The sequence below is a fragment of the Eumetopias jubatus genome, unplaced genomic scaffold (genome assembly GCF_037043125.1).
Source record: "Eumetopias jubatus isolate StellerSeaLion01/CBP00866 unplaced genomic scaffold, mEumJub1_p1.0 scaffold_11, whole genome shotgun sequence".
Lineage (NCBI taxonomy): Eukaryota > Metazoa > Chordata > Mammalia > Carnivora > Otariidae > Eumetopias > Eumetopias jubatus.
The window spans coordinates 705001-732010 of NW_028274817.1; the positions used below are offsets into that span (position 1 = coordinate 705001).

At 53.4% G+C, this 27010-nt stretch overlaps 2 protein-coding genes across 2 annotated transcripts; one reads left to right on the plus strand and one right to left on the minus strand.

Annotated features, from left to right (window-relative positions):
• Positions 1-10208: 10208 nt before the first annotated feature.
• On the plus strand, positions 10209-11588 carry LOC114202756 (paraneoplastic antigen-like protein 6B). Its single transcript, XM_028096054.1, has 2 exons — positions 10209-11294; positions 11406-11588. The coding sequence occupies exons 1-2, from the start codon at positions 10209-10211 to the stop codon at positions 11586-11588; spliced, it is 1269 nt and encodes a 422-aa protein (XP_027951855.1).
• Positions 11589-15849: 4261 nt separating this feature from the next.
• Positions 15850-17229, minus strand: LOC114202759 (paraneoplastic antigen-like protein 6B). Its single transcript, XM_028096053.1, has 2 exons — positions 16144-17229; positions 15850-16032 (listed from the first exon to the last, which is right to left on the minus strand). Exons 1-2 carry the CDS (start codon positions 17227-17229, stop codon positions 15850-15852), a joined length of 1269 nt encoding a protein of 422 aa, XP_027951854.1.
• Between the last annotated feature and the right edge of the window lie 9781 nt (positions 17230-27010).

Here is a 27010-nt window from a genome sequence, read left to right on the forward strand (position 1 = left end):
ACTGGGTATTATGGTGTGGTGGTGGAAACTTCAAAAACGTGGAGTCTCGGCACAGCGAGTAAAAATCACAATGAGTAAAATAGCATTTCAATTTGTTTATATGTTTTTGTCGCAGAGAAACACTATAGGGTTCCACAAAAGATGTTGAGGATAAAAGATAGATGCCATTCAGATAACAGTATGTGAAGGAAGGGGGATGGAGATGCAAGTTCATGGAGATGAAACGTGGATGTCGATTTTCCAACTTAAAGGAGAGCTTTTTCTTGTGCTTTTAAGTAGATGATGATGGGTGTCAAATTGCCGGGATATTCAGATTTCACCGGGTGCCATCAAAATAGTGATGTTAAAGTTTTGTTTTAAAAAACGTCAACACTTACAGAAATGACATGTATACTATTTAGACTTAGAGTGAAATATTTTAGATGTCAACTTCCACGTGTGAGAGGATATACAGTTTCTCGGAATGGTTTGAGAGGGTTTGTGAGCAAACACTGACTACTTCCCATCTAAGCCGTTCTCTGCTGGCTGGGATTCTACAGTATCCCACTAACTGGTGGTCTTCCAAAAGACCACCCTGCCCCATCCAAAACTTTTGCCACGCTGCAGCAAGAGTGATCTCTTAAGATGCAAATCTGATCACATTAATCCCTTGCCTAGAAATTCTTCAGTGACTTCCCACTGTGCTTTGAATTCTTAACCCTGGGCTAAAATTCCCAACCCTGATTTACACAGCCTGAAAGTTCTGATAACCTGTCTGCCAATCATGGTGACCTCAAACCAGCCTTTCACCCGTGCTCGACCTGTCATATTTCAGCCCCTCTTAGGTAATATTGTTCCCACCACCGGACATTTGAACATTGCTGTGCTCTTGGCCTGGAATGCGCTTGCCTTCTTCCTTCCCCTAGGTATCCCCCGCAAGTCCTTCAGGTCTCAGCACCCGTGCCATTTTCTTAGGAAAGAGTTCCTTGACTTTCCAGACTGATTCATATCCCCCTTGAGAGCTCTCATATGGCATTGTGTGCCTTTCCTTCATAGCACTAGTCGTATTTGCCATTTTATATGTATTAGCAGGTATGATACTTAAAGCAGATCCACAAAGACTCAGGAGTGACTTTTTGAAAATCAAAATGACAGTCCCTCCACATGCATTCCCAACGCATCCACAGGTCAAGCTCTCGGTTCCTTCTGAATGAGAGAACAGCTCTTTGGCCTCCCTTCACTCCTCCCTACACTACAGTTTATGGGGCACTGCCTATGCTCCGAGTTCTCCACGCTTGGTGGAGTCTTGACACTCAAAGTTTTGTCTTGACCCTCAAAGTTTTGTCTTGACACTGAAACTTTTCTGTTTCAAGCACCTGACTCCGACAGCCAAGAGTCAGAGTTTTCAAGAGGATGGTCTTTGCCAGGCTCCATAGAAATGGGAAAAAAAAAAAAAAAAGGCGGGGGGAGAAGAGGAAAAAAAGAGGCCCAAGAGCTACACCCTTTACTCTCTTTGGACTTTTCTCGTTGCATTCGCTGCCCAGATCCCTGAACTCTAGAGCCATACTTGACTTGGAAGAAGCACTCGGTGAACATTGGTTGATCCTTTGTATATCTCTGTACCATCCATTCCTGGAAGGAAATGCACACAAAGAGTGCATTTGCTGCCACCTGAATGGATGCTAGGGCACTGGGGTAGGGGTGGAGTGGATCCCCTTGATGGATATGACAGAGTTTATCCCTCTACGTTTGCTTGGGGGATGATTTCCTTACGGTCTGGTGGTCACCCCTTAGACTATGCACTGAGTTAGGGCAGGGTGTACTTCTGCTCTGATGCACCCGTGTAGGCTCAGCACATACTATAATGAGTGGAACGGAGAGGGTGCAGCTTTAACTCCTTGTTGGCTGAATTAAGGAAGGTCCTCGTTTTGTCTGGGGAAGGCCCCGGGAGCTCCCCAAGTTCTTCACAGGGCTGGAATTCCCTTCCCTGTGGGGCGGAGGGAGGGAGGGAAAAGATAAAACATATCTTTCCTTCCCAAGGGAGAGGGACAGGAAGTCCTTCCCCCTCCCCGCCCCCCCCGCCCCCCTCCCCCCCACCCCCACCCCCTCCCCCGCCCCAACGTACACGTGGCCCCAACGTACACGTGGCCCCCGGAGGCTAAAGGAGCACTTGCATTTGGAGAAGGCAGGAGGTTGGTTAGGAGAGGGGCAGCCCAGGAAGGGGGGCCGTGGACAAGTGGGCAAAGGCTTCAGAGCTCCCTGAGGGCCCATTGGCCTGGGCTGGGCTGGGCCCCCGAGGGAGGAAGTGGACTCAGTTCCCTTGGGTCAAGGCATTACAGGTCAGGACACACCCTTATTCCAGGCCCAGTGGTGGCAGGTCGGGAGAGACGGGCTTGCCCTCCTTTCAGGGGCTTCATTCCTAGGAAACGGCAACGGCCATGGCGAGGCTCTGGGGAGGCTAGGCTGGAAGAGGGGGATCAAGCCCGAGGACACTGGGCCAGCCCTGCCTTGCAGTAGCTCACCTCCACAGCATTTGGAGAAGGCAGGAGGTTGGTTAGGAGAGGGGCAGCCCAGGAAGGGGGGCCGTGGACAAGTGGGCAAAGGCTTCAGAGCTCCCTGAGGGCCCATTGGCCTGGGCTGGGCTGGGCCCCCGAGGGAGGAAGTGGACTCAGTTCCCTTGGGTCAAGGCATTACAGGTCAGGACACACCCTTATTCCAGGCCCAGTGGTGGCAGGTCGGGAGAGACGGGCTTGCCCTCCTTTCAGGGGCTTCATTCCTAGGAAACGGCAACGGCCATGGCGAGGCTCTGGGGAGGCTAGGCTGGAAGAGGGGGATCAAGCCCGAGGACACTGGGCTAGCCCTGCCTTGCAGTAGCTCACCTCCACAGCCTGGGAATTGCCATTCCCAGAACCTTCGTGACTAACGGCTCCTGGGTTTCCACTACCCCCTCTCTCACTGGGGCTCTGACCCTGACCACCCGCCCTGCACAATCTACAGGAGGCGGAGCCTGGATAGAGGCACCGTACCCGTCGTGGCAGGGAACACGACGATATCATCACCTCAGGAGAATACGAGGCCTTGGAGTCTTCGAAACACTACCACATGCAGTCTCACAGGGGACTCTCGTGGCCTCCCAGTGGGACAGGCAGATGACTCTGACTGACAGAGGAGGAAATAGGGGTTCTCCAAGGAAGTGCGACTCTCCCAGGCAAACCAAAGGGAACCCAGGTGTCTTAGCTCAGGCCACCATAAGGAAATACCACAGAATGGGCAGCTTAAACGACAGACCCTGATTTTCTTATGGTTCCGGAGGCTAGACGTCTGAGATCAGGGTTGGTTTCTGCTGAGCGCTCTCTTCCCAACTTGTGGGTGGCTGCCATCTCTTTGTGTGCTCACGGAAACTCTTCTTTGTGTAGTTGGGGTGGGGGAGAGGGGAGAAAGAGAGACAGTGAGAGAGAGAGAGAGACAGGCAGGCAGGCAGGCAGGCAGACAGAGAGAGAGAGAGAGCTCTCTGGCATCTCTTCTTAGGAGAACGGTACTCCTATCGGATCAGGGCCTTATGATCTTATTTAACCTTAATTGCCCCCTTCTAGGCCTTATCTCTGAATACAGTCACCGGGGTTTGGGGCTTCGGCATACAAACGTACATACATACACTCACACAAACACTGGGGAGAAAATTCATAGCACCACGTGCTCCACAACGGAGCCTTAAAGAACACGGCTCGTTTTACCGCTGCCTCTCTTCAAAGTGTACACAGTTCAGTGCGTTTTGAAAATTGCAACCACCCAGTGACTGACCCAGCCCCCTGTCAAGCTACAGAGCATTGATGTCTTCCCAGAAAGTACCTTTGACCTCCCTGCCAGTCACTCCTACCTCCCCGGAGGCAACCGCCCGCGGGATTTCCTGCACCACAGATCCTTTCTGCCTGCTCTTGCATTCTGTATCAGTGGAATCATACGGTGTCACGCTCCGGTGTCTAACTTTTCTCACTCTGCATACTGTCTGTGAGACACACCCACGTGTGGTGGGTGTGAGGGTCAGAGGTCCACAGCGTAGGGATTCACAGCAAGCCCCTCATCCCTTCTCCTGCTGATGGGCATTGGGGTTGGCTCCAGGATGGGGCTATGACGACGAAAGCTGATAGAAACATCCTTGAGTGAGCCTCTTTGTGTTCCATTCTCCCGGGTAAAAACAAGTAGGAGTGCCAGGGCTGGGTCACAAGGTGGGTGGACGAGTTGTTCAAAATGGCCGCACGCAGATGTCTAAGGGTGTTCTGACAATTCACACTCCCATCACCAATTCTCGACAAGAGAACCATCCCAACCCTGACCCAGAGCAGAGACAGGCTGGCCACCAGTCGAGTCTGGCCACGTCCCGAGTCCCGCATTCGTACAGAGCCTGCTGCTACCCAGCTCCCCCAGAGGGACTGCCATGAGTTACCGAGTGTGCTGCAGGCAACCAGGTCTGTGAAGGACCGATGGAAGACACGCTGCCACTTACCCAGCCCAGCGGTACCCTGAGTGGGGAAGCATGAGTGAGTGCCATGTTGGGGCAATGCCCCAAAGGGCCGTGGGGGCCCAATAGGAGCCACCTGCACCTGTGAGGTTTCAGTGGGCAGGTGGACACAGAGGGTGCTGGCAGCCAGGAAGAGGCCGAGGAGGTACTGTTCCCCAGGTAGGAGCAGCCAGCAAAGGAATGGCGGGTTCAGAAAGGGAGGAGGGGACGTGCCTGGCTGCCCAAGAGCCTGTGGAAGGTCTGGGGCAGGGCGGGGAGCCGCCAGGCGCTGGGAGCAGGAGCTGGCTGTGTGAGCAGAGTGGGTGGTGGAGGAAGAGAGCTGTTGAGCAGCCAGAGCAGTCTTTGGCTGGCAGAGACCTGGTCTGAAGTCACGGTCTAGGAAGTGTGGGTGGGCACCGCCTGGTAAGAGGATGGGAGGGAACTCCAGGCTCTCCCTGGAGGAGACGGGAGGGGTCCATTTGGCTGTGCAGGGCTTGGGCCCTTGACGATTGTGGTGCAAAGCAAAGAAACCCTTCCTGGGTTGCGAGCAGAAAATGCTCCCCCTCGACCTGTGGAGGTTAAGGGACACATCCGAGGTCACCCAGCTGGGTAGCAGCCCGGTGAAGAGAAACACTGAAACCGTGCCTGTGTTCTGTGTGCTCAGCTAGGCCGGCCCTCCCTTGGACTTTATTCGTAACGGCTACTACTAGAGGAGGTGTGTTATGGGAGCATCCAGTCACCTAGCAGCCCAGGCCCTCTGTGAGTCTTGATTGAAGCGTCTCTGTGCCACCCCACGGTGAAGTGTTTCTGTGCTTATTTCTCCACGTGGTTAACATCTGCTGGGCACCAGCTCTGTGCAGGGCCCGGTACTGGCAATCAGGGGGACCAAGCCAAAAGATGGAAGACCCTGGGGGCTGGGCCAAGCAGGAGGCACAATTACAATTCATTCACGTCCAGCAGGGAGGGAGCCCAGCCGCCCACAGGGCCTGGGTGGGGGTGGGGGTGGGAGGAAGAGGGCACAGTGTGTATCTACCTGGTGTCACACAGGACTCTCAAATGCGAGCACGGCCACAGGAACTCATCATCCCTGCCCCTGTCACCCCACTCACCAACACTTCCTCTCACAAAAGGTGAGAGGAAAGGCGACTGCCGGCGTGATCCCCATGTCAGAGAAGGACCCTCCCGTCCTCTGGGCCCACACACAGGTGAGAAATCTGGGACCCTGCTCGAGCCCTCTCCCTGCCTTCTCCCTCCCTGGAGCCTGTACCCTCCTCTTTCTCTTAAACGCTCTGCCCTAGGAGGCCCAGGCCATCACCATCTGGTCTGGCCTCCTGGCCTACTGCAGAGGGCACCCTCTGCTCCAGGATTATCTCCCTGCTGCCCAGCTCACCACACAGCGGGTCTGATCATTGTCATCCCCTCACTTCAAACCCATCGGGGCTCTCCATAGCCCTTGGGGTAAAGGTCCCAGGCCCCTGGCAGATGGGAGCAGGCTGACAGATTCAGGTGCTTGCTTGGAAGAAGGTACTGAGAGCCTCCTGTGGGTCAGACTCTGTTCTAGGCGCTGGGGACCCTGGGGTGAGAAACATGGACAAGGCCATCTGGGGAAGGAGGCCCTCATGCCCCAAGGCAGAGACCAGAATCTCTGCTATCTAGCTGTCACAGGGATGACACACAAATCAATGCTGCTAATGTGAATATGGATGGGGAGTATTCCAGGATCCACTTCTTGATGTGGGTGGCCGGGCAGAGGAGGCCTCTGGGAGGAGAGGACATTTCTGCCGAGATCGGAGTGAGGAAGAGGAGGAGGAGGGGGCCACCACCACGGGAAGTTCTTGGGGTGGGTTGTCCCCACGTGGAGGAGGAAGGCAGGCAAAAGGCCACAGGTGAGAAAGAGCTGGGTGTGGTGCTCCGGGGCCAGCTGAGAAGGCCAATGAAGCCAGAGTCTGGTGAGAGGTGCTAGGGGCGGGTGGTATGGAAAGAAGAGGCCAGCTCCTTGGGGGACGGGGGGTGGAGAGGGATTGTTGGCCAGGGAGGGGACTTTGGAGTTTCCTTAGTCTAAGGAGATGGGGAGCCACAGGGAGGACTTGTCGCTGGGGAGGGAGCGGGGTCTGGTGGTGTTGCAAAGAGTTTGCTCTGGCTGCCCTGTGGGTGGGAGTAAGGTAGCCGGAGAGGCCAGACTGGAGGCTGGGAGAGTGGGAGACGGGGGCCGGGAACCATGGAGGCGCGGAGAGGGTCAGCAGTCATCAACTAGAGTTGATAAAATCCCACAGTGGGTTAGATTGGGAGTGAAGAGCGAAGGAGAGGGAGAGGGGAGAAAAATCCTGGCATCTTTGCTGGAGCAACCGGGCGGGAGGCAGAGCCCTTGGGGGAAGCCCAGGGAAGAAGCTAGTGTGTCGAGGGGGATGAAGCGCTCCTGTTTGGCCACCTTCGTTCTGAAATTCCCTTGGGGCATCCAAGTGGGCAGTTTGATGAGCATGTGTGGAGCTCAGGGAAGGGGTCCCGCCCAGAGACAAAACATTTGGAGCCATCAGCAGGCAGGTGGTCCCTCGGGTGAGAGGACCTCAGGTGAGAGTGGTGTTGGAGGCACCAAGGGTCCTGGGGCCGGGGCTGGGAGCCTGCCACCAGGGAGGAGAAGGAGGAGGGAGTTCCAAGAACGGGCAGGCAGAGAGGGAGGAGACTAGCCCAAAGGTGGGGGCTCACAGAAGCCAAGAAAGGAAAAGGTTTTGAGAAGGAAGGAGGGTCAACTGTGCTGAGAAGTGGAGCAAAATGAGGGCTGAGAGGTGACAAAGGAAAGGTAGTGGAGGCATCACAGCCCAGCCCTGGCAGAGGGGGAAATGGGTACCCCAAGGTAGAGCCAGAGAGCCCTGGGCTTGGAGTCAGCAGGTATGGAAGGAGGGGGAGTAGCAAGAGGCGAGGCTGAAAACAGGGGGAACGAATTGACAGTCGGCCCACAGGCCAGCTGGCCAGTTGGTGACATGGGACCCACATATGTTCCCACGGGAGCACCCTCTCTGACGAAGGATCCCAGATAAATCATGGCGGAAACCAAGAAAGAGGACAACGTGGGGTGCACGCCATGGGAGGGCTAACGCCAAGGTTCGGTGGACAGAAATTCTCGCGGTGGGTGTTAAGAGCAGCAGTTCACCTGTATTAGGAGAGGCGGTCTTGGCCCTCCGCGGGGAGAAGGGGAGGGAGTCCACACACGAGGCCGACTGGGAAAGCTGGTTTGTGACAGAACACCTGTGTTTCTTCATGGGAATGTGTAGAAAAAATGAGAGTGCCTTCAGCCTTGATGCTAGGAACTCTCTCCTAGAAACAGGCCAATGAGTCTTCTCAGCAGTGGGGAGGAAATGAGCAAAGGAGATTCACAGAAGAGGAACTGGGAATGGCTGACACACTTGTGCAAGGATGCCCAACCTCACTGCCGACCAGGGAAACACAAAGGCACACAACAATGAGGTAGCACTTCTCCCCATGGGGGTGGGCAAGTGGTCAAGGCTGGACAAAACCAAAGGCTGCTCAGGCTGTGGGGCACACGGGACCACACCTATGCTGCTGGTGGGAGTGAACACAGGTTCAGCCACTCGTGGGAGATAACAGAATAGCAACACCTGGCCATGGCGGCAATGGGCACCCAAGTGCCCAAGTCCCAGCAAAGCCACTTCTTGGTGTACGTGCCAACGGCGGCTCAGACAGGCATGCGCAGGGTGCCGGCGGCAGCAGCGTCTGTGGTAGCCGAAGACTGGGAACAGTGTGTGTGCCCATCCACAGGATCATAGACAAATAAACCAGGGCTCTGATTCAACAAGGAGCATGAGTGAGCTGGATGCTCGGAGGAAACCTTGACCAGTATAGCTTGAGCGTGCAAAGCAAGTCACAGAAGGGGATGTCTGGCCAGACGCCAGGCAAGGAAAGAGAAGGGGGGGGGCGGACAGGCAACAACACCGGAGGGTGTGACCCTGAGGGAACCTGTCTGCCCTCTGACCAGCAGAGAGGCTGTGCACATGGCCCCAGACTCCCATGACAGGACAGGTGCAGGGTGCCGAGACCCAGCGGGACTGGAGCTCCATTTTGAGTGGTGGCAGCACTGCCCTGGTACAGTGACCAGCGCCTAGGTAGCCAAGGAAAGGGGAAGGATCTGTGGAAGAAGGCTGACTCGGGGCCAGACAGACGGAGGTCTCTGGGGAGGCATGACACCCATGCGGCCCTCAGGGGCCAAGAGAGCAAATGTCTCAGAGCCCATTAGGCTGGTGAGGGCACAGGGGGCAGGGGACACATCCAGTGCTCCACTCCCAGCCCACCGGCTCTCCTGTACACACACACCCTCAGGTAGAGACCCCAATTCTGTCGTTCCACTGAGGCCCAGAGAAGGGGCAAGGAATTGCCCAAGGACACATGGCAAGATACAGGCCCAAGGGGTTGACTTCTAAGTACTTGAAGTGAGCCAAACAGGACAGAGTCCGTGGCACGCTCCTTGGGGCTGGCCACTGGCACTGGGGTAGCGACGCGCCTTGGCCGGTCGTGCACCCACAGTGGCCGCGGCCCGCAGCGAGAGCGTGGGGACTGCCGGCCCCGCGTTGGGGTGGAGTGTGTGAGTGCTCGTGTGCGCATGTGGCGTCTATTCCACGTAATCGCACCTGGACGAGGTGCTTCTCGCTGAGCGGGGACAGGACCAGTTCTGGGTGGGGTGGAGGAGGGGGGGGAAGCAGGCGAAGAAGTCCCCAGAACGTCCCCCCACCCCACCCCCGGCCCCGGTCCCGTTCCCCACCCATGCCAGAGCGCAGCGCTGGGGGGCGCATCTCAGGCCTGTCCAGCCACTCTCCGGTGGGCACCCGGGGATGTGGAACCCTCGCCACGCTGACGCCCTGAGGGCACGTGCCGGGAGCGGCGGGCGGTGGACAGCGATGGGTCGAGGATGGGGGCACCGACTCGCGGATCCCCAGGGTGCCCACCTGTGCCAGCACCCCCTCGGGGGCGGGGGAAGGAGCAGGTGACGTCACGCGCGGCCCCGGGGTGCCCGCGGCGGTGGCCGCAGCCCGGCCGCGTGACCCGCGCGCGCCAATGGCCCGGCGATCTCCGGGGCGACGCGGAGGGTCCGCGCTCCGCCGCCACTGCGCCGCCGCCCCGAGTCCGCACTGCAGAGAGTGGAGGCGAGCAGGCGCCGGCGCGCTGGCCCACGTGCCGCGCGGAGAGAGGCACCGGGAGAGGAAGAAGGAGAGCGAGCGCGAGAGAGCCGGGGAAGGAGGGGCGCACGAGCCGGCCGCTGCTCCGCGCAGCCCCTGCGTGCCTCCTGCTGGGACCTCCACCAGGAAGGACCCCGACCCAGAGGAAGGTACCAGGTCCGGGGAGGTCGGCTCTCGGCCCCCGGGAGGCCCCGCCGCCCGCCCCAGTAGGACTGCGGCAGCCCGCGTGCGCGGGGGGGACGGGGTGCGGAGGGCGCTGTGGCCCCTGCGGGCCGGTGGAAGGCGGGGCAGGGGTCGAGCCTGGGCTGCCGAGGCGCCGCCCCGGGCGAGTAGGGTCACCTAGGGGTGGGAGGGGGGCGTCGGCATTAACCTCGCTCTCGCCCCGTTCGTATTCACAGGCTGTGGAGACCTGGGCCGTTCTCTCCGAGTCCTAGCCCCACCCCACCCCCCCAATTCTTTTCCCCCGGCCCAGTACCACCCTGGTCTGCGTCGGAATCCGTTTCCTGCCCCTAGTATTAGCCCCGCGCCAGCGGAAATTGCGCGCGATGGCGGTGACGATGCTGCAGGACTGGTGCAGGTGGATGGGCGTCAGCGCTCGAAGGGGTCTGCTCGTTCTGGGCATCCCGGAGGACTGTGATGAAGCCGAACTCCAAGAGTCCCTGGAGGCCGCCCTGTGGCCCATGGGCCACTTTACCGTGCTGGGCAAAGTGTTTCGAGAGGAGGATGATGCCACTGCGGCCCTGGTCGAGCTTGACCGGGAAGTCAACTATGCTTTGGTCCCCAGGGAAATCCCGGGCACCGGGGGTCCCTGGAACGTGGTCTTTGTGCCTCGTTGCTCAGGCGAGGAGTTTCTCAGTCGCGTGTTCCACTTCCTGGAGCAACAGGGGCAGACGGTGGAGAGTGTGGCTGGGGCCCTGGGGCTGGGACTGCACAGGGTGTGCTGGCTCCGACTGGTCAGTGAGGCAGTCCAGCCCTGGGTGGAGACCAGGCGGTATCAGCGCCTGGGCGTGTTTTCCGGGAGGGATCAGCCCGCCCCGGGGGAGGAGTCCTTTGAGGCCTGGCTCGACCACAGCGCCGATATGCTGCACGTGTGGCAGGGGGTCTCGGAAAGGGAGAAGAGGAGGCGGCTGATGGAAGGCCTTCGAGGGACGGCCCTGCAGCTCGTGCATGGGCTCCTGGCGGAGAACCCTGCCAGGACGGCGCAGGACTGCCTGGCGGCCCTGATCCAGGTGTTTGGAGACAACCAGTCCCAGGCGACCATCCGGGTGAAGTGTTTGACCGCTCAGCAGCAGTCAGGCGAGCGGCTTTCTGCTTTCGTGTTGCGGCTGGAAGTCCTGCTGCAGAAAGCCATTGAGAAGGGGGCCCTGGCCAGAGCCTCAGCGGACCACGTGCGCCTGAGGCAGGTGCTCACCAGGGCCAACCTTACCGAGCCTCTGGATGAAGCGCTGAGGAAGCTGAGAATGGTTGGGAGGACTCCAAGTTTCCTAGAGATGCTGGGGCTTGTTCGGGAGTCTGAGGCATGGGAGGCCAGTCTGGCCAGGAGCGAGAGAGCCCAGGCAGAGGAAGGGGCTGGTGCCCGGGCCAATGCCCAGGCTGATGCCAGAGCCAATGCTAAGGCAGAGGATGATAAGGTGGAGGAGCAGGAGCGGGAGGAGGAGGACAGTGACGACCGTGACACTGTCCCTGCGGGCCTAGGTCAGGCAAGACCCTCCGAGGCCCCTGGGGGCCCCACTCCTGCCCAGATGGGCAGTGCTTCCAGGGCGGGCCCAGGAGGTCCTGGCTGTGAGCCAGAGGGTCTCGCCCAGGCAGGAGACCAGGAGGCTGGGGAGCCCCCCGAGAAGGGGCTCAAGCCCATCCCAGAGGGGTCGGGAAACGAGGATGGCGCTGGGGAGACGAGCCCCCCCAAGTCCTCCTCCGGCAAATAGGCTCAGAGGGCCCAGGGGCCCCGTCTCCTCTCAGGCAGCAGAGTTCTGGAGGCAGAGAGAGGCCATGCCAGGGCAGCAGCCTCGCCCCACATGGGGAGCAGGGCCGAGGGAGGGGCCCGCCCGACCCAAGCCAAGCCCCCGGGCACTCCACCACCCCTAAGGGGACCTGAACACCACCATCAGCCCTTCCAAGTGACCAAGATGACCATGCCTGACACCAAATGGGGCAGGGAGAGGTGCCCCCCCACCCATGGCAGCTCCACACCCAGCCCCAGCCCCAGCCCCAGCCCCAATCCCTGCCAACTCAGGCAGCCAGTCTGGGAAACGTCCTTGAGTGGCTGGCCCTAGCCTAGGGGACGGGCACCTGAAGCCATCTGCCACCCACACTGTACTGGGAGATGTTAGGGGCCATTTCAAAGGTGCCAGCCTCTTGGGTCTCCCGAGAGGGAGACACTCATTTACTTCCCCTGGGGCACGTTGCTCCATGTTCTGGGAAGCCCGCTTGTGTCTCTGTAGGGCCCTTAGTGACCCACGTCTCAAGTGACCCCCCCACCCCACTAGTGACCATGCTTGTGCAGAGCCTTGAGGTGTGCAGGAACCCGCCGTGGGTGTCCTGGTCTACCGGGGCAGCCACCTCTCAGCCCGCGTGCGTGCCATGAGCTTCAGCGGGAACCAAGGCTCTGCTCGCTCTCTTCCAGTGTTGTGAGCTCAACCTCTGCTTTCTCCGTGTACATTTAGGCCAACCGCTGCTTGTTCTTGTGGAGATGTGTGTGTTTTCTAGTCTGAGCAGCTGCCCTCCCCGCGCCCCCCCGCCCAGAAATCCCGAGCCCAGTTCCGGGACACGGCGGGAAGGATGCCCGAGGGCACGGCTGGTGTTCACCCCGTGACCTCAGGAAGGAAGAACCGGACCAGGGATGGAGGTGGCCAGCGGGAGTCTCCACGGGAACCGTGCTCTGATGTGCCACCCTGTTGTTCCTTGCGACTCCGCTTCCTTGGCTCGGCCGAGGGTCCCATGCTGCGTCGTCCAGCGTCCTGGGACTGTCCCGTGCAGGCCATAGGGCAGGGCCAGGCCCCGGCATGTCGGCCCGAGGGGAGGGTGCCCCGGAGCGAGGGGACATGACCAGCGTCCAGCGTCCTGGCCAGAGGTTGATCGTGGGGCCCTCAGGAAGGGAGGCTGAGGCAGGAGGGCCGCGGTGTTGGGGGAAGCAGAGGCACCTCGTTTGGGACCCCAAGAGGAGGGGGGCCGTGACCTATGGGCTCTCGTGGCCGTTAGGCGTTCCTGTCTCTGTTGTCATTCCCTCCGTTCGATGGTTTCAGTAAGTGTTTCTCTTCAATAAATTTCATTGCATGTTTCAGCTGAGTCTCGCCTCTGCTGTGGGCAATCGTCGGGAGGGTCTGCTGGGGTTGGAGGAGGGAGCCAGAGAAAAGATTTTTGGCCAGTACCCTCGGGAGACTTCTCCAGTGAGAGGTTACATGAGGCACTTTGACCGGAAGACTAGGATATGATCAGGACCTTGCCTTTATTTTATAAACTATTTACAAAGTTTAGGGTTCCATTGGGTCATCCTGGAATGGTCCTGTTCACTTTGCCTTTTGAAATTAAGTGGGGCTCATTGTAACTTTCCCCTTTAGTAGGGGGAAGTGGTCACAGGCATCCAGTTCCTGAGACTGAAGATTGCTTCAGGTGTGTGATACATGGGGGCTACTACCTAAGTAGTTTGTCCCCTCCCTCAGAGGGGAGGTGGGCGGGGGTGTGATGGCCAAGGGTTGGAAGGTAGGGCAGGCTGGGTTCCACAGACCTCATGCCCTGTGTAGTGGGAGGAAATTATTGGGAGTCTAACCCAGTCGTTCCATGTTTGAGACATTCCTGCCCTACATGAGATGCCACACACTTCTAGACCATGAGGCATGCATCAAACCCAAATACCTAAGTAGTTTACAGAAGCTGATATGGAAATGTCTGTGCCCAACCTCCCCCAAACCCTGTAAGAGTGTAGAGTTTTTCAGTTGCTCAGTATGTTTTGTCAATATTGTTCCATAATGAGATTGTGACAGTTAGGTTACCTGAAATTAAAACACATTTAGGCTTTTTGTTTTAAAACCATATCAGTCTAAGAAAATATGATACACACACACACACACACACACACACAAGAATATTATTCAGCCTTTGAAAGAATGAGATCTTGCCATTTGCAGTGACATGGATGGAGCTAGAGAGTATAATGATAAGTGATATAAATCAGAGAAAGACAAATAGCATATGATTTCATATGTATGTGAAATTTAAGAAACAAAATAAGCAAGCAAAGGGAAAGAAATAAGACAGAGAGACAAATCAAGAAACAGACTCTTACAGAGAAATCACTGATGGTCACTGGACGAGAGGTGGGGGGGATGGGTGAAATAGGTGATGGGGATTAGTATTACTATGACAAACCAATATTACACTGTATGTTAACTAATTGCAGTAAAACAAAAACTTAAAATACTCCCTTGGCCATCACACCCCCCGCCCACCTCCCCTCTGAGGGAGGGGACGAACTACTTAGGTAGTAGCCCCCATGTATCACACACCTGAAGCAATCTTCAGTCTCAGGAACTGGATGCCTGTGACCACTTCCCCCTACTAAAGGGGAAAGTTACAATGAGCCCCACTTAATTTCAAAAGGCAAAGTGAACAGGACCATTCCAGGATGACCCAATGGAACCCTAAACTTTGTAAATAGTTTATAAAATAAAGGCAAGGTCCTGATCATATCCTAGTCTTCCGGTCAAAGTGCCTCATGTAACCTCTCACTGGAGAAGTCTCCCGAGGGTACTGGCCAAAAATCTTTTCTCTGGCTCCCTCCTCCAACCCCAGCAGACCCTCCCGACGATTGCCCACAGCAGAGGCGAGACTCAGCTGAAACATGCAATGAAATTTATTGAAGAGAAACACTTACTGAAACCATCGAACGGAGGGAATGACAACAGAGACAGGAACGCCTAACGGCCACGAGAGCCCATAGGTCACGGCCCCCCTCCTCTTGGGGTCCCAAACGAGGTGCCTCTGCTTCCCCCAACACCGCGGCCCTCCTGCCTCAGCCTCCCTTCCTGAGGGCCCCACGATCAACCTCTGGCCAGGACGCTGGACGCTGGTCATGTCCCCTCGCTCCGGGGCACCCTCCCCTCGGGCCGACATGCCGGGGCCTGGCCCTGCCCTATGGCCTGCACGGGACAGTCCCAGGACGCTGGACGACGCAGCATGGGACCCTCGGCCGAGCCAAGGAAGCGGAGTCGCAAGGAACAACAGGGTGGCACATCAGAGCACGGTTCCCGTGGAGACTCCCGCTGGCCACCTCCATCCCTGGTCCGGTTCTTCCTTCCTGAGGTCACGGGGTGAACACCAGCCGTGCCCTCGGGCATCCTTCCCGCCGTGTCCCGGAACTGGGCTCGGGATTTCTGGGCGGGGGGGCGCGGGGAGGGCAGCTGCTCAGACTAGAAAACACACACATCTCCACAAGAACAAGCAGCGGTTGGCCTAAATGTACACGGAGAAAGCAGAGGTTGAGCTCACAACACTGGAAGAGAGCGAGCAGAGCCTTGGTTCCCGCTGAAGCTCATGGCACGCACGCGGGCTGAGAGGTGGCTGCCCCGGTAGACCAGGACACCCACGGCGGGTTCCTGCACACCTCAAGGCTCTGCACAAGAATGGTCACTAGTGGGGTGGGGGGGTCACTTGAGACGTGGGTCACTAAGGGCCCTACAGAGACACAAGCGGGCTTCCCAGAACATGGAGCAACGTGCCCCAGGGGAAGTAAATGAGTGTCTCCCTCTCGGGAGACCCAAGAGGCTGGCACCTTTGAAATGGCCCCTAACATCTCCCAGTACAGTGTGGGTGGCAGATGGCTTCAGGTGCCCGTCCCCTAGGCTAGGGCCAGCCACTCAAGGACGTTTCCCAGACTGGCTGCCTGAGTTGGCAGGGATTGGGGCTGGGGCTGGGGCTGGGGCTGGGTGTGGAGCTGCCATGGGTGGGGGGGCACCTCTCCCTGCCCCATTTGGTGTCAGGCATGGTCATCTTGGTCACTTGGAAGGGCTGATGGTGGTGTTCAGGTCCCCTTAGGGGTGGTGGAGTGCCCGGGGGCTTGGCTTGGGTCGGGCGGGCCCCTCCCTCGGCCCTGCTCCCCATGTGGGGCGAGGCTGCTGCCCTGGCATGGCCTCTCTCTGCCTCCAGAACTCTGCTGCCTGAGAGGAGACGGGGCCCCTGGGCCCTCTGAGCCTATTTGCCGGAGGAGGACTTGGGGGGGCTCGTCTCCCCAGCGCCATCCTCGTTTCCCGACCCCTCTGGGATGGGCTTGAGCCCCTTCTCGGGGGGCTCCCCAGCCTCCTGGTCTCCTGCCTGGGCGAGACCCTCTGGCTCACAGCCAGGACCTCCTGGGCCCGCCCTGGAAGCACTGCCCATCTGGGCAGGAGTGGGGCCCCCAGGGGCCTCGGAGGGTCTTGCCTGACCTAGGCCCGCAGGGACAGTGTCACGGTCGTCACTGTCCTCCTCCTCCCGCTCCTGCTCCTCCACCTTATCATCCTCTGCCTTAGCATTGGCTCTGGCATCAGCCTGGGCATTGGCCCGGGCACCAGCCCCTTCCTCTGCCTGGGCTCTCTCGCTCCTGGCCAGACTGGCCTCCCATGCCTCAGACTCCCGAACAAGCCCCAGCATCTCTAGGAAACTTGGAGTCCTCCCAACCATTCTCAGCTTCCTCAGCGCTTCATCCAGAGGCTCGGTAAGGTTGGCCCTGGTGAGCACCTGCCTCAGGCGCACGTGGTCCGCTGAGGCTCTGGCCAGGGCCCCCTTCTCAATGGCTTTCTGCAGCAGGACTTCCAGCCGCAACACGAAAGCAGAAAGCCGCTCGCCTGACTGCTGCTGAGCGGTCAAACACTTCACCCGGATGGTCGCCTGGGACTGGTTGTCTCCAAACACCTGGATCAGGGCCGCCAGGCAGTCCTGCGCCGTCCTGGCAGGGTTCTCCGCCAGGAGCCCATGCACGAGCTGCAGGGCCGTCCCTCGAAGGCCTTCCATCAGCCGCCTCCTCTTCTCCCTTTCCGAGACCCCCTGCCACACGTGCAGCATATCGGCGCTGTGGTCGAGCCAGGCCTCAAAGGACTCCTCCCCCGGGGCGGGCTGATCCCTCCCGGAAAACACGCCCAGGCGCTGATACCGCCTGGTCTCCACCCAGGGCTGGACTGCCTCACTGACCAGTCGGAGCCAGCACACCCTGTGCAGTCCCAGCCCCAGGGCCCCAGCCACACTCTCCACCGTCTGCCCCTGTTGCTCCAGGAAGTGGAACACGCGACTGAGAAACTCCTCGCCTGAGCAACGAGGCACAAAGACCACGTTCCAGGGACCCCCGGTGCCCGGGATTTCCCTGGGGACCAAAGCATAGTTGACTTCCCGGTCAAGCTCGACCAGGGCCGCAGTGGCATCATCCTCCTCTCGAAACACTTTGCCCAGCACGGTAAAGTGGCCCATGGGCCACAGGGCGGCCTCCAGGGACTCTTGGAGTTCGGCTTCATCACAGTCCTCCGGGATGCCCAGAACGAGCAGACCCCTTCGAGCGCTGACGCCCATCCACCTGCACCAGTCCTGCAGCATCGTCACCGCCATCGCGCGCAATTTCCGCTGGCGCGGGGCTAATACTAGGGGCAGGAAACGGATTCCGACGCAGACCAGGGTGGTACTGGGCCGGGGGAAAAGAATTGGGGGGGTGGGGTGGGGCTAGGACTCGGAGAGAACGGCCCAGGTCTCCACAGCCTGTGAATACGAACGGGGCGAGAGCGAGGTTAATGCCGACGCCCCCCTCCCACCCCCAGGTGACCCTACTCGCCCGGGGCGGCGCCTCGGCAGCCCAGGCTCGACCCCTGCCCCGCCTTCCACCGGCCCGCAGGGGCCACAGCGCCCTCCGCACCCCGTCCCCCCCGCGCACGCGGGCTGCCGCAGTCCTACTGGGGCGGGCGGCGGGGCCTCCCGGGGGCCGAGAGCCGACCTCCCCGGACCTGGTACCTTCCTCTGGGTCGGGGTCCTTCCTGGTGGAGGTCCCAGCAGGAGGCACGCAGGGGCTGCGCGGAGCAGCGGCCGGCTCGTGCGCCCCTCCTTCCCCGGCTCTCTCGCGCTCGCTCTCCTTCTTCCTCTCCCGGTGCCTCTCTCCGCGCGGCACGTGGGCCAGCGCGCCGGCGCCTGCTCGCCTCCACTCTCTGCAGTGCGGACTCGGGGCGGCGGCGCAGTGGCGGCGGAGCGCGGACCCTCCGCGTCGCCCCGGAGATCGCCGGGCCATTGGCGCGCGCGGGTCACGCGGCCGGGCTGCGGCCACCGCCGCGGGCACCCCGGGGCCGCGCGTGACGTCACCTGCTCCTTCCCCCGCCCCCGAGGGGGTGCTGGCACAGGTGGGCACCCTGGGGATCCGCGAGTCGGTGCCCCCATCCTCGACCCATCGCTGTCCACCGCCCGCCGCTCCCGGCACGTGCCCTCAGGGCGTCAGCGTGGCGAGGGTTCCACATCCCCGGGTGCCCACCGGAGAGTGGCTGGACAGGCCTGAGATGCGCCCCCCAGCGCTGCGCTCTGGCATGGGTGGGGAACGGGACCGGGGCCGGGGGTGGGGTGGGGGGACGTTCTGGGGACTTCTTCGCCTGCTTCCCCCCCCTCCTCCACCCCACCCAGAACTGGTCCTGTCCCCGCTCAGCGAGAAGCACCTCGTCCAGGTGCGATTACGTGGAATAGACGCCACATGCGCACACGAGCACTCACACACTCCACCCCAACGCGGGGCCGGCAGTCCCCACGCTCTCGCTGCGGGCCGCGGCCACTGTGGGTGCACGACCGGCCAAGGCGCGTCGCTACCCCAGTGCCAGTGGCCTGTCCCAAAGAGGCTGACCCAGAGTTCTGTTTTTTTCCATTTTGAGTGCTTCAAGTCCACTGTCTGGAAAAGCTGCTTTCTCCGTTTGGAGCCCAATACCTTGGGCCTGCCTTTTCCTGATGGCGGTAGGCTGTAGGTTGTGCTGCATCCCTACGGTCCCAGGGGCATCAGAAGGAGGGACGGAGTGAGTGCACTCAGGCAAAGGGTCCAGTGGTCTGTGTGCTCCTGCCTGCCCTGCCAACTACATCTTCACCTCCTGTGGACAGGACTCTCCCAAACCACACAAGGAGGAGCATGTGGTTGATGCCCCCGGGGAGGCTCACTCACCCAACCAGGTCTGGAAAGCCACCTTGTACTGGGTGGGGCATAGAACTGTCTATATTCCCAGTTTAGAGCCTAAATTGGTCCCCATAACCCTTTGAGTAGACTTGGGACTATTTCTCTTCCGGTTGTTTCATCCATATTAAAATTTACTTCCCTTATTTCTATCCGCTCACAGTCCTTGTGAGAAGGAAAAATCTTCCTCATATTTACTAGAGACAAAACTGGCTAAGCCTCAGATTCGGAGGTTTCCTTCTGCTCAATCATGTAGGAAAATGGCAAGATTGTCTAAAATTGTTTTCTCCAAAACTCTTGATTCACTTTCCATGGTATATGGAATGGGCCTACTCAGTTGTGCTTTGAAAGTCTACCATGTGTGTCTTCTTTTTCTTAAAAACATCTAAGACGTTACTCAGAATCCATGTCTCTGATAAAACACTTGGTTGCCAATTTCCAAATCGGCTTTTTTGTGATCCTGGAAAGGCAATGAAATAGCATGACCTGGAAGACTACATACTGGTCCAAGTTTTGCCACTCTGAGGACTTAACCATCTGCTCAACTTACGGAGGCAGAAAGGGAGTCTTAGAGAAGGGACACAGCCAGCTGAAAGTCACACAATGAGTAAATGGCAAAGTTATGAGACATCATGGGGAGATGCAAAGTACAGCCAAGGCAAAGGGGGGCATCCAGAATTTCTCTGGGAAGAGGCATGTAGAGGTCCCAATCAGGTGCAATGAAGCAGATCTGTGGATGTCCTGGATGTCAGGAAAGAGGGATTTAGGGACACCAAGGTCGAAGTGATAGATTTCAGTATGTTCAGTTTGAAAGTTTTTGAACCCTTTTGTAATTGGAGTTAACCTTCGCTCTGGTTTTAGGGCCTCCTGGACTCTCTGCTCAAAGGACAACAAAGAATAATGTCTCCTCCTTGAGGAGGAGACATTAGAAATCCCTTGAAGCCAGTAAAAGGATCTTATTTGTTTTTATGTCCCCATTGTCTTGCATGATAGCTAGCACAAAGGCACTAAAATTGAGGAACTGATAGATAAATGTCACTTATAAAGTGGAAGTGTAATAGAGCATGAAGTAGGCCACCTCCACAGGGGTGGCCTTCTCCTGGCTTAGACCCCTAGTGTCAAGGTTACCTAGGGGGCAAATTCCTGAGCCCCACCTCTAGGGAGTCTGATCTGCTGCATCTGAGACAGACCTGGGAATTTTTTTTACAAGAGCTTTTGGTAAGTAAATACTATTAAAAAATACATTCTGTAATATTTAACATACACAAAGGTATAAAAAGTGCAACCAATACTTCTAGTGTTACCTAGTACCTAAGACATAAAACACTGCCAATGAAGTTAACCTCTGCATATTCCTTCCCAATAGTCTTAAGCTCTCTGCCCCATAGAGGGAGGCACTGTTCTTCATTTACATTTCTTTGCATTTCCTTGTGTTCTCATGTTTTAAACTTTATATGAATGGTATCTTATTCTCTGTATTCATCCATTTAGTTAACTAATCATTATGTTTGTGAGAACCACCACTTTGATACATGCAAATTTGGTTCATCAATTTTCAATTCGGTATAATATTTCATTGTAGGAGTGTGTATGTGTGTGTGTGTGTGTGTATACAAAAATTTATTTATAAATTTCCCTTTGACAGGTATTTAAGTTGTTCCTCATTTTTAGCTATCACAATAATGCTGCTCTAAATATTCTTGGAGAGTTTCACTAGGGTGTGTACCTAGCAGTGGCATTGCTGGGTCAAAGAATATTTTCAGTTTTAAGATATATTGTCAAATTGTTCTCCAGGTTGCTATACCAATTTAAACCTCTATCAATTTCCACATCATCGTCAACAGTTATTTTTTTAATCTAAATTCAATTAGCCAACATATAGTACATCATTAGTTTCAGATGTAGTGTTCAATGATTCATCCGTTGCATATAACACCCAGTGCTCATCACATCATATGCCCTCCTTTTTTAAAAAAAAAGATTTATTTATTATTTATTTATTTATTTATTTATTTATTTATTTATTTGAGAAATAGCTTGAGCAGGGGGAGGGGCAGAGGGAGAGGGAGAATCCTTGAGCAAACTGCCCGCTGAGCGAGGAGCCAGACATGGGCTCGATCCCAAGACCCTGAGATCATGACCTGAGCTGAAATCAAGAGTTGACTGCTTAACGGACTGAGCCACCCAGGTGCCCCCAACAACATTTAATATTACGTGGCTCAAGTGTTGCCAATGCAGAGTCATGTCAATTGTTATTTCATTGTGCTTTTATTTTTAATTTCTCTAATTATAAATGAGGTTTAATACCTTAGTTAGTGGTCCATTTCTGATTCCTTTTGTTTGAAATTCTTACTAATTTTTCCTATTTCTTTATTGGGCAGTTTCTCCTCTTTTATGTTTCATAGGAGTTCTTTATTAATCTGGAAACTTTTTTCATTTAAGTTGTTTTTGCTGTGTAACCAATTACCCAAAACATACTGGCTTACAACAACCATTTTATTCTGCTCACACTTTTGTAAGTTAGGAATTGGGGGAAAGTTTGGCTGGGCAGTTCTCTCTTGAGATTTCTTATGTGATTGAAGATGCGAGCTGGGAATTTAATGATATGAAGGCTTAATGGGGCTGGAAACCCAAGATGGCTCATTCACATGGCTGACATCGAGTCACATTTTGGGTACTCAGAGCCAATAACATTCTAATTTTTACACACACTTGGATTACAATAGCTCCTCTGAATCACCATTCTTGGATCAATTTTGAATAACATTCCATTGTCTGGATGCACCACAGTTTATCCATTCAGCTACTGAAAGACATCTTGGTTGTTTCCAAATTTTGGCAATTATGAATAAATCTGCTATAAACATCTGTATGCAGGTTTTTGTGTGGACATCAATTTTCAGCTCTTTTGGGTAAATACCAAGGAGCACAACAGCTAGATCATATGGTAAGACTATGCTTAGTTTTGTAAGATACCTGCAAACTGTCTTCCAAAGTGGCTTTACCATTTTTCATTCCCACCAACAATGAATGAAAATTCCTGTTACTCCACATCCTCACCAGCATTTTGTGTTGTTAGTGCTCCAGATTTTGGCCATTCTAAGGTGGGTAGTGGTATCTTATTGCTTTAATTTGCATTTCCCTGATGACATATGATGTGAAGCATAGTTTCATGTGCTTACTTAACATCTATTTGTCTTATTTGGTAAAGTGTATTTTCAGGTCTTTTGCCCATTTTTAAATAGGGTTGTTTGTTTTCTTATTTTTGAATTTTAAGTGTTTTCATATATTTTGGGTAACGATCCTCTATCAGATGTGTGTTCTGCAAATATTTTCTCCCAGTCTGTGGCTTGTCTTCTCATTCTCTTGACATTGTGTTTCACAGGATTTTTTATTTTTGAAGTCCAGCTTATCAATTATTTCTTTTTTTAGGTTATGTGAGTCACCATACAGTGCTTCATTAGTTTTTGATGTAGGGTTCCATGATTCATTGTTTTCGTATAACACCCAGTGCTCCATGCAGTACATGCCCTCCTTAATACCCATCACCGGGCTAACCCCTCCCCTCACCCCCCTCCCCTCTGAAACCCTCAGTTTGTTTCCAGGAGTCCATAGTCTCTCATGGTTTGTCTCCCCCTCCGATTCCCCCCCTTCATTTTTCCCTTCCTTCTCCTGATGTCCTCCATGCTATTCCTCATGTTCCACAAATAAGTGAAACCATATGATAATTGACTTTCTCCGCTTGACTTATTTCACTGAGCATCATCTCCTCCAGTCCCATCCATGTTGAGTAAAAGTTGGGTATTCATCCTTTCTGATGGCTGAGTAATATTCCATTGTATATATGGACCACATCTTCTTTATTCATTCGTCTGTTGAAGGGCATCTCGGCTCCTTCCACAATTATTTCTTTCATGGATTGTGTCTTTGGTGCTTTATCTAAAAAGTCATTGCCATATCCAAGGGCATCTAGGTTTTATCCTGCGTTATCTTTCAGGAATTTTATTGTTTTGTGTTTTACATTTAGGTCTATAGTCCATTTTGAGGTTTTTTTTATTTTTTTAAGATTTATTTATTTATTTGAGAGAGAAAGAGAGAGAGAATGAGCAGGAGGGGCAGAGGGACAGGGAGAGAGAATCTCAAGCAGACTCTGTGCTGAGTGTGGAGCCCGATGTGGGACTGGATCTCACAACCTTGAGATCATGACCTGAATCAAAACCAAGAGTCAGACACTCAACCGACTGCACCACCGAGGCATCCCTTTTTTGAATTTATTTTTGTGAAGGGTGTAAAGTCTATGTCTAAATTTTTTTTGCATGTAGATGTCCAGTTGTTCCAGCACCATTTGTCTAAAAGACTATCTTTGCTCCTTTGTGGAAGATCAGTTGACTATATGTTGGTCTACTTATGAGCTTTCTATTCTGTTCTATTAATCTATTTGTCTATTATTTTGCCAATACCACACCATCTTGATTACTGTAGCTTTATAATAAGTCTTGAAGTTGGGTAGTGTCAAACATCCAACTTTGTTCTCCTTCAATATTGAGTTGGCTATTCTGGGTCTTTTTCCTCTCCATATAAACTTTAGAATCAGTTTGTTAATATCCACGCAATAACTTGGTGGGATTTTCATTGGAACTGCATTCAATTTACAGATCAATTTGGCAAGAACTGACATCTTAACAGTATTGAGTCTTCCTAATTTTTTTGTGTTATTTGTGTTTTGCATCATTTGCTTGATTAATGGAGAGAAACACATAAACTGTAATATTATAGTGTTGAGAACTGGAATGGTGCTTTGAATGGAGATCCTATTGAACAAAATATGATGCTATAAAAAGAATTCAGTGGAAAATAAGAATGAGCAATGGAACTGCTTGTTTCTAGGTAGGAGGAATATAGGTAATATTTTCATGGAAAAAGAAGACACGGGTTTTTTTCAGCCATTTGGACACTCATGAAAAACAGAAACAGATTTTGTGTAATACTTATGTGCCATTATGTCTTATACAATTTTTAGAATTATCTTTGTTATATGGTAAGTTGGACTTTGGGGCCCCTTGGTGTTTTTCTGGTGGGAAGGTGGGTTTTATTCATTATTTCTGGCTGGCCTGTGTTATCACATTTAATTGACTTGGCTTGTTGAGGTCACCATGATGGCCACTCTAGAGTATATGATGACTGGAGGGTCCCCATGACAGGTTGAATTTGACACTTCTGAAGAACACACAGGAGGCACAGGGATGTTGTAGGCTAGAGAATATTTTCTAGCCTGCCTTTGAGATGATGAAGGAGGATTGCCTTGTGGAGGCAACATGTTGATGTTGTTCACTTGAAATCAGTAGTGCATAGGCCTAGATTTGGACAAGCTGGAATGTCCTTATCTTGGTCAGTAGTTCTTGTAGCTAACCACTATCCTGGGAACCTTGATCAGCTCTTGGAGACATGAAGTTTTGTCCATGCCTACCTAGTGCTGCCTGAGTCCCAGCTTTGGGCAGTGATCTTATGTGAGAGTGGTGACACATCAGTATCTGGTTCCAGACTTTTCTTTTCTAGTTCTCAGGTCTAATAACCCTGAAAGCTCCAGAAATGATAGGTTTCCTGTCAGTCCTTGGGGGAAGGGCTTCAGTTTTTCATTTTTGAGGGGTCAGTTTTCCAAAGGATGTCAAATTCACAGACCAGTATATTTGTTTATCCAAATGCTCCATTCAAGGGCTTAGCATTTCTATTCTAGACCTTTTAGTCTTTCAATTCTAACATTACCTGTGGTTCTGAGCAATGAAGGGGGAATGGAGGTAAAAACACATTCAGTGAGTTTAGTCATCTCAGCATATGTTCATGCTCTTAATTGCACAACAAAATTTTCAGTATACAAAAATTTCTTTTTAGTCCCATAAAGAAATGAGTCACAACACCTAAACTCCATACTTCAGTGACTGGTTAAACTTAAATCAGTATCTCAAACAATTACAAGAGCTTTCATAGCCAGTATTTCATAAATGGAATCTTAAGTGTCCTTCCCCTAATAAGGAATGTATATCAATTACATCTAAAACCTCAGCCTCAAGGACATGGGAAGGAAAGGAGAGACTAGGGGATGATTGGAAGCATAGGAGGCATTTTCCTGAGTGACTGAGTAGTGATTCAGGGACTTCCCAGGCTGTGGATGGCTTTTGCCAAAAACAGTATTTACTGAGCTGGGTTTGGAGATCCCAGGTGTAGTTGGCCTCCAAAAGATTTCACTTTAAACATCTGTTTGTTCATTTTGCAAATTAAGTGTTGAACTTGTATGGCCATATGTACCTGGACCTCTAAAGCTAATAGGCAGCCAACCCAGACAACTTCTAGGCCCCAGACAGAGTAGTTGAGCTAAAATCTTAAATGCACTAGCATCACTAGCTGCCAATCCTCTGCAGTAGAAGTTTCAGTTCCCTATCCCTGCACAGGATCCAATGTCAAATCAGGGAGTCTCCTCTAAGTTGACAGCAAGGCCAGTGCTCACATCTAGAAGTTTCTCAGGAGCAGTGTCTTTGTTACCACTAACAACAGATTAGAAATATATCTAGTTAACCTGGAGAATACTAAAGGCTAATTTGAAAAAGAAGTAATGGGGATCCTTGAAATTTTTTAATTGTATTGCCCAAATTAACAAAAAAGTTCCAATAGAAGTACTGATGACACTGTTGATGACTAAATTAGAGAGCTGAAAGTTAACAGTAACTCTCAGAAAGACAAAGAAATGGAAACCATGATGAAAAGAACACCGACAGGATTTCCCAAAAGCAAAATAGAGGAAAAAGGAAGACAACTTATTCCCTTCCAGTGTGGAGAGTTCCCGGTCCTGGGGGTCCCCATCCCTCCTCCACACCTCTCCAGCCACACTGCTCTATTAGATGTTGTCTTCCTCTCTGTGTGTTCTCCAGTGGAAAAGGGCTGTTTCAGAACATTATAACCTGACTGAATCCACCACAGCCCAGAGCAACTCTTTAGAGCTCCCTTGGCAAATCCACTTTAGCTCTGGTTGGGACAATCCCAATGGGTTGTAATCTGCCCATGTTTGGATGGTATATGACCTGTACACACATACTCCTTGCATGAACTGGGAAAGAGTTTCTTCTGTTGCCCAGCATCCTGTGGGGAAAGCACTTCCCCAGACTTTCTGGCTTCTGTGTAGGGGGGAAGGGATGAGGGGGAGAACATAAAAGGCACTTCTCAGACCCTTCTTTTTCAAGTCCAGAGGCCACGCTGTCTGGACTGCCACCCCCTGTTGGTGGGGGTATTAGTACCAGCACAGCCCTGGAGTCTAGCCTAGGGCCACTGAGACCCTGACAGTTCAAACATCTCTTCCACTTCTGCCTGCTTTTACGAGACAGGCCCTACTAGAACTTCTGCCTGCTTCTAAAGAGAATCTGATATACTAGGCAGGTAATTTATATTAAATTTTTAGGTTTTTGATTAGATTTTTAGCCAGTGCTTAAAGGTTTGGAGAAAGTTACTTTGTTAAATCCATAAATAGCAAGGGAATGTTCATTCAGAGGTATCTTGGCCATTTGCCTTTTTAAAATTATTATTAAAATGAAAACTTCCTTAAACTGGGGAAGGAACTAGACATCCAACTCCAAGAAGCACAGAGTTCCAAACAAGATGAACCCAAGGAGGTCCACATCACCACACATAATAATTAAAATGTCAAAGGTTAAAGATAGAGAATCTAAAATCAGTAAGAGAGAAACAAAAAGTTACCTATAAGGAAAAACCTATGAGGCTATCAGCAGAAACTTTGCAGGCTAGAAGAGAGTGGCCTGATAAGTTCAAAGTGCTGAGAGGAAAAAGTCTACAACCAAGAATACTCTACCCAGCAAGGTTATCATTCAGATTTGAAGAAGAGATAAACAGTTTCTAAGACAAATGAAAAATAAAGGAGTTTATCACCACCAAAGCAGGCTTATGAGAAATGCTAAAGGGACTTCTTTAAGTGGAGAAAAATGGCCATAATTAGGCATAAGAAAATAATGAATAAAAAGATGTAAAATGTGACAATATATACATAAAATGTGGAGGGAGTAAAAGGTGAAAAAAGAGAAGGGAAAAAGAAAAAGAACAGTTTTTTTCTTTTTTTAAAATGTATTTGAACTTAAATGACCATCAAATTAATATACACTGCTACTTACATAGGCTATTATATATGAACCCCATGGT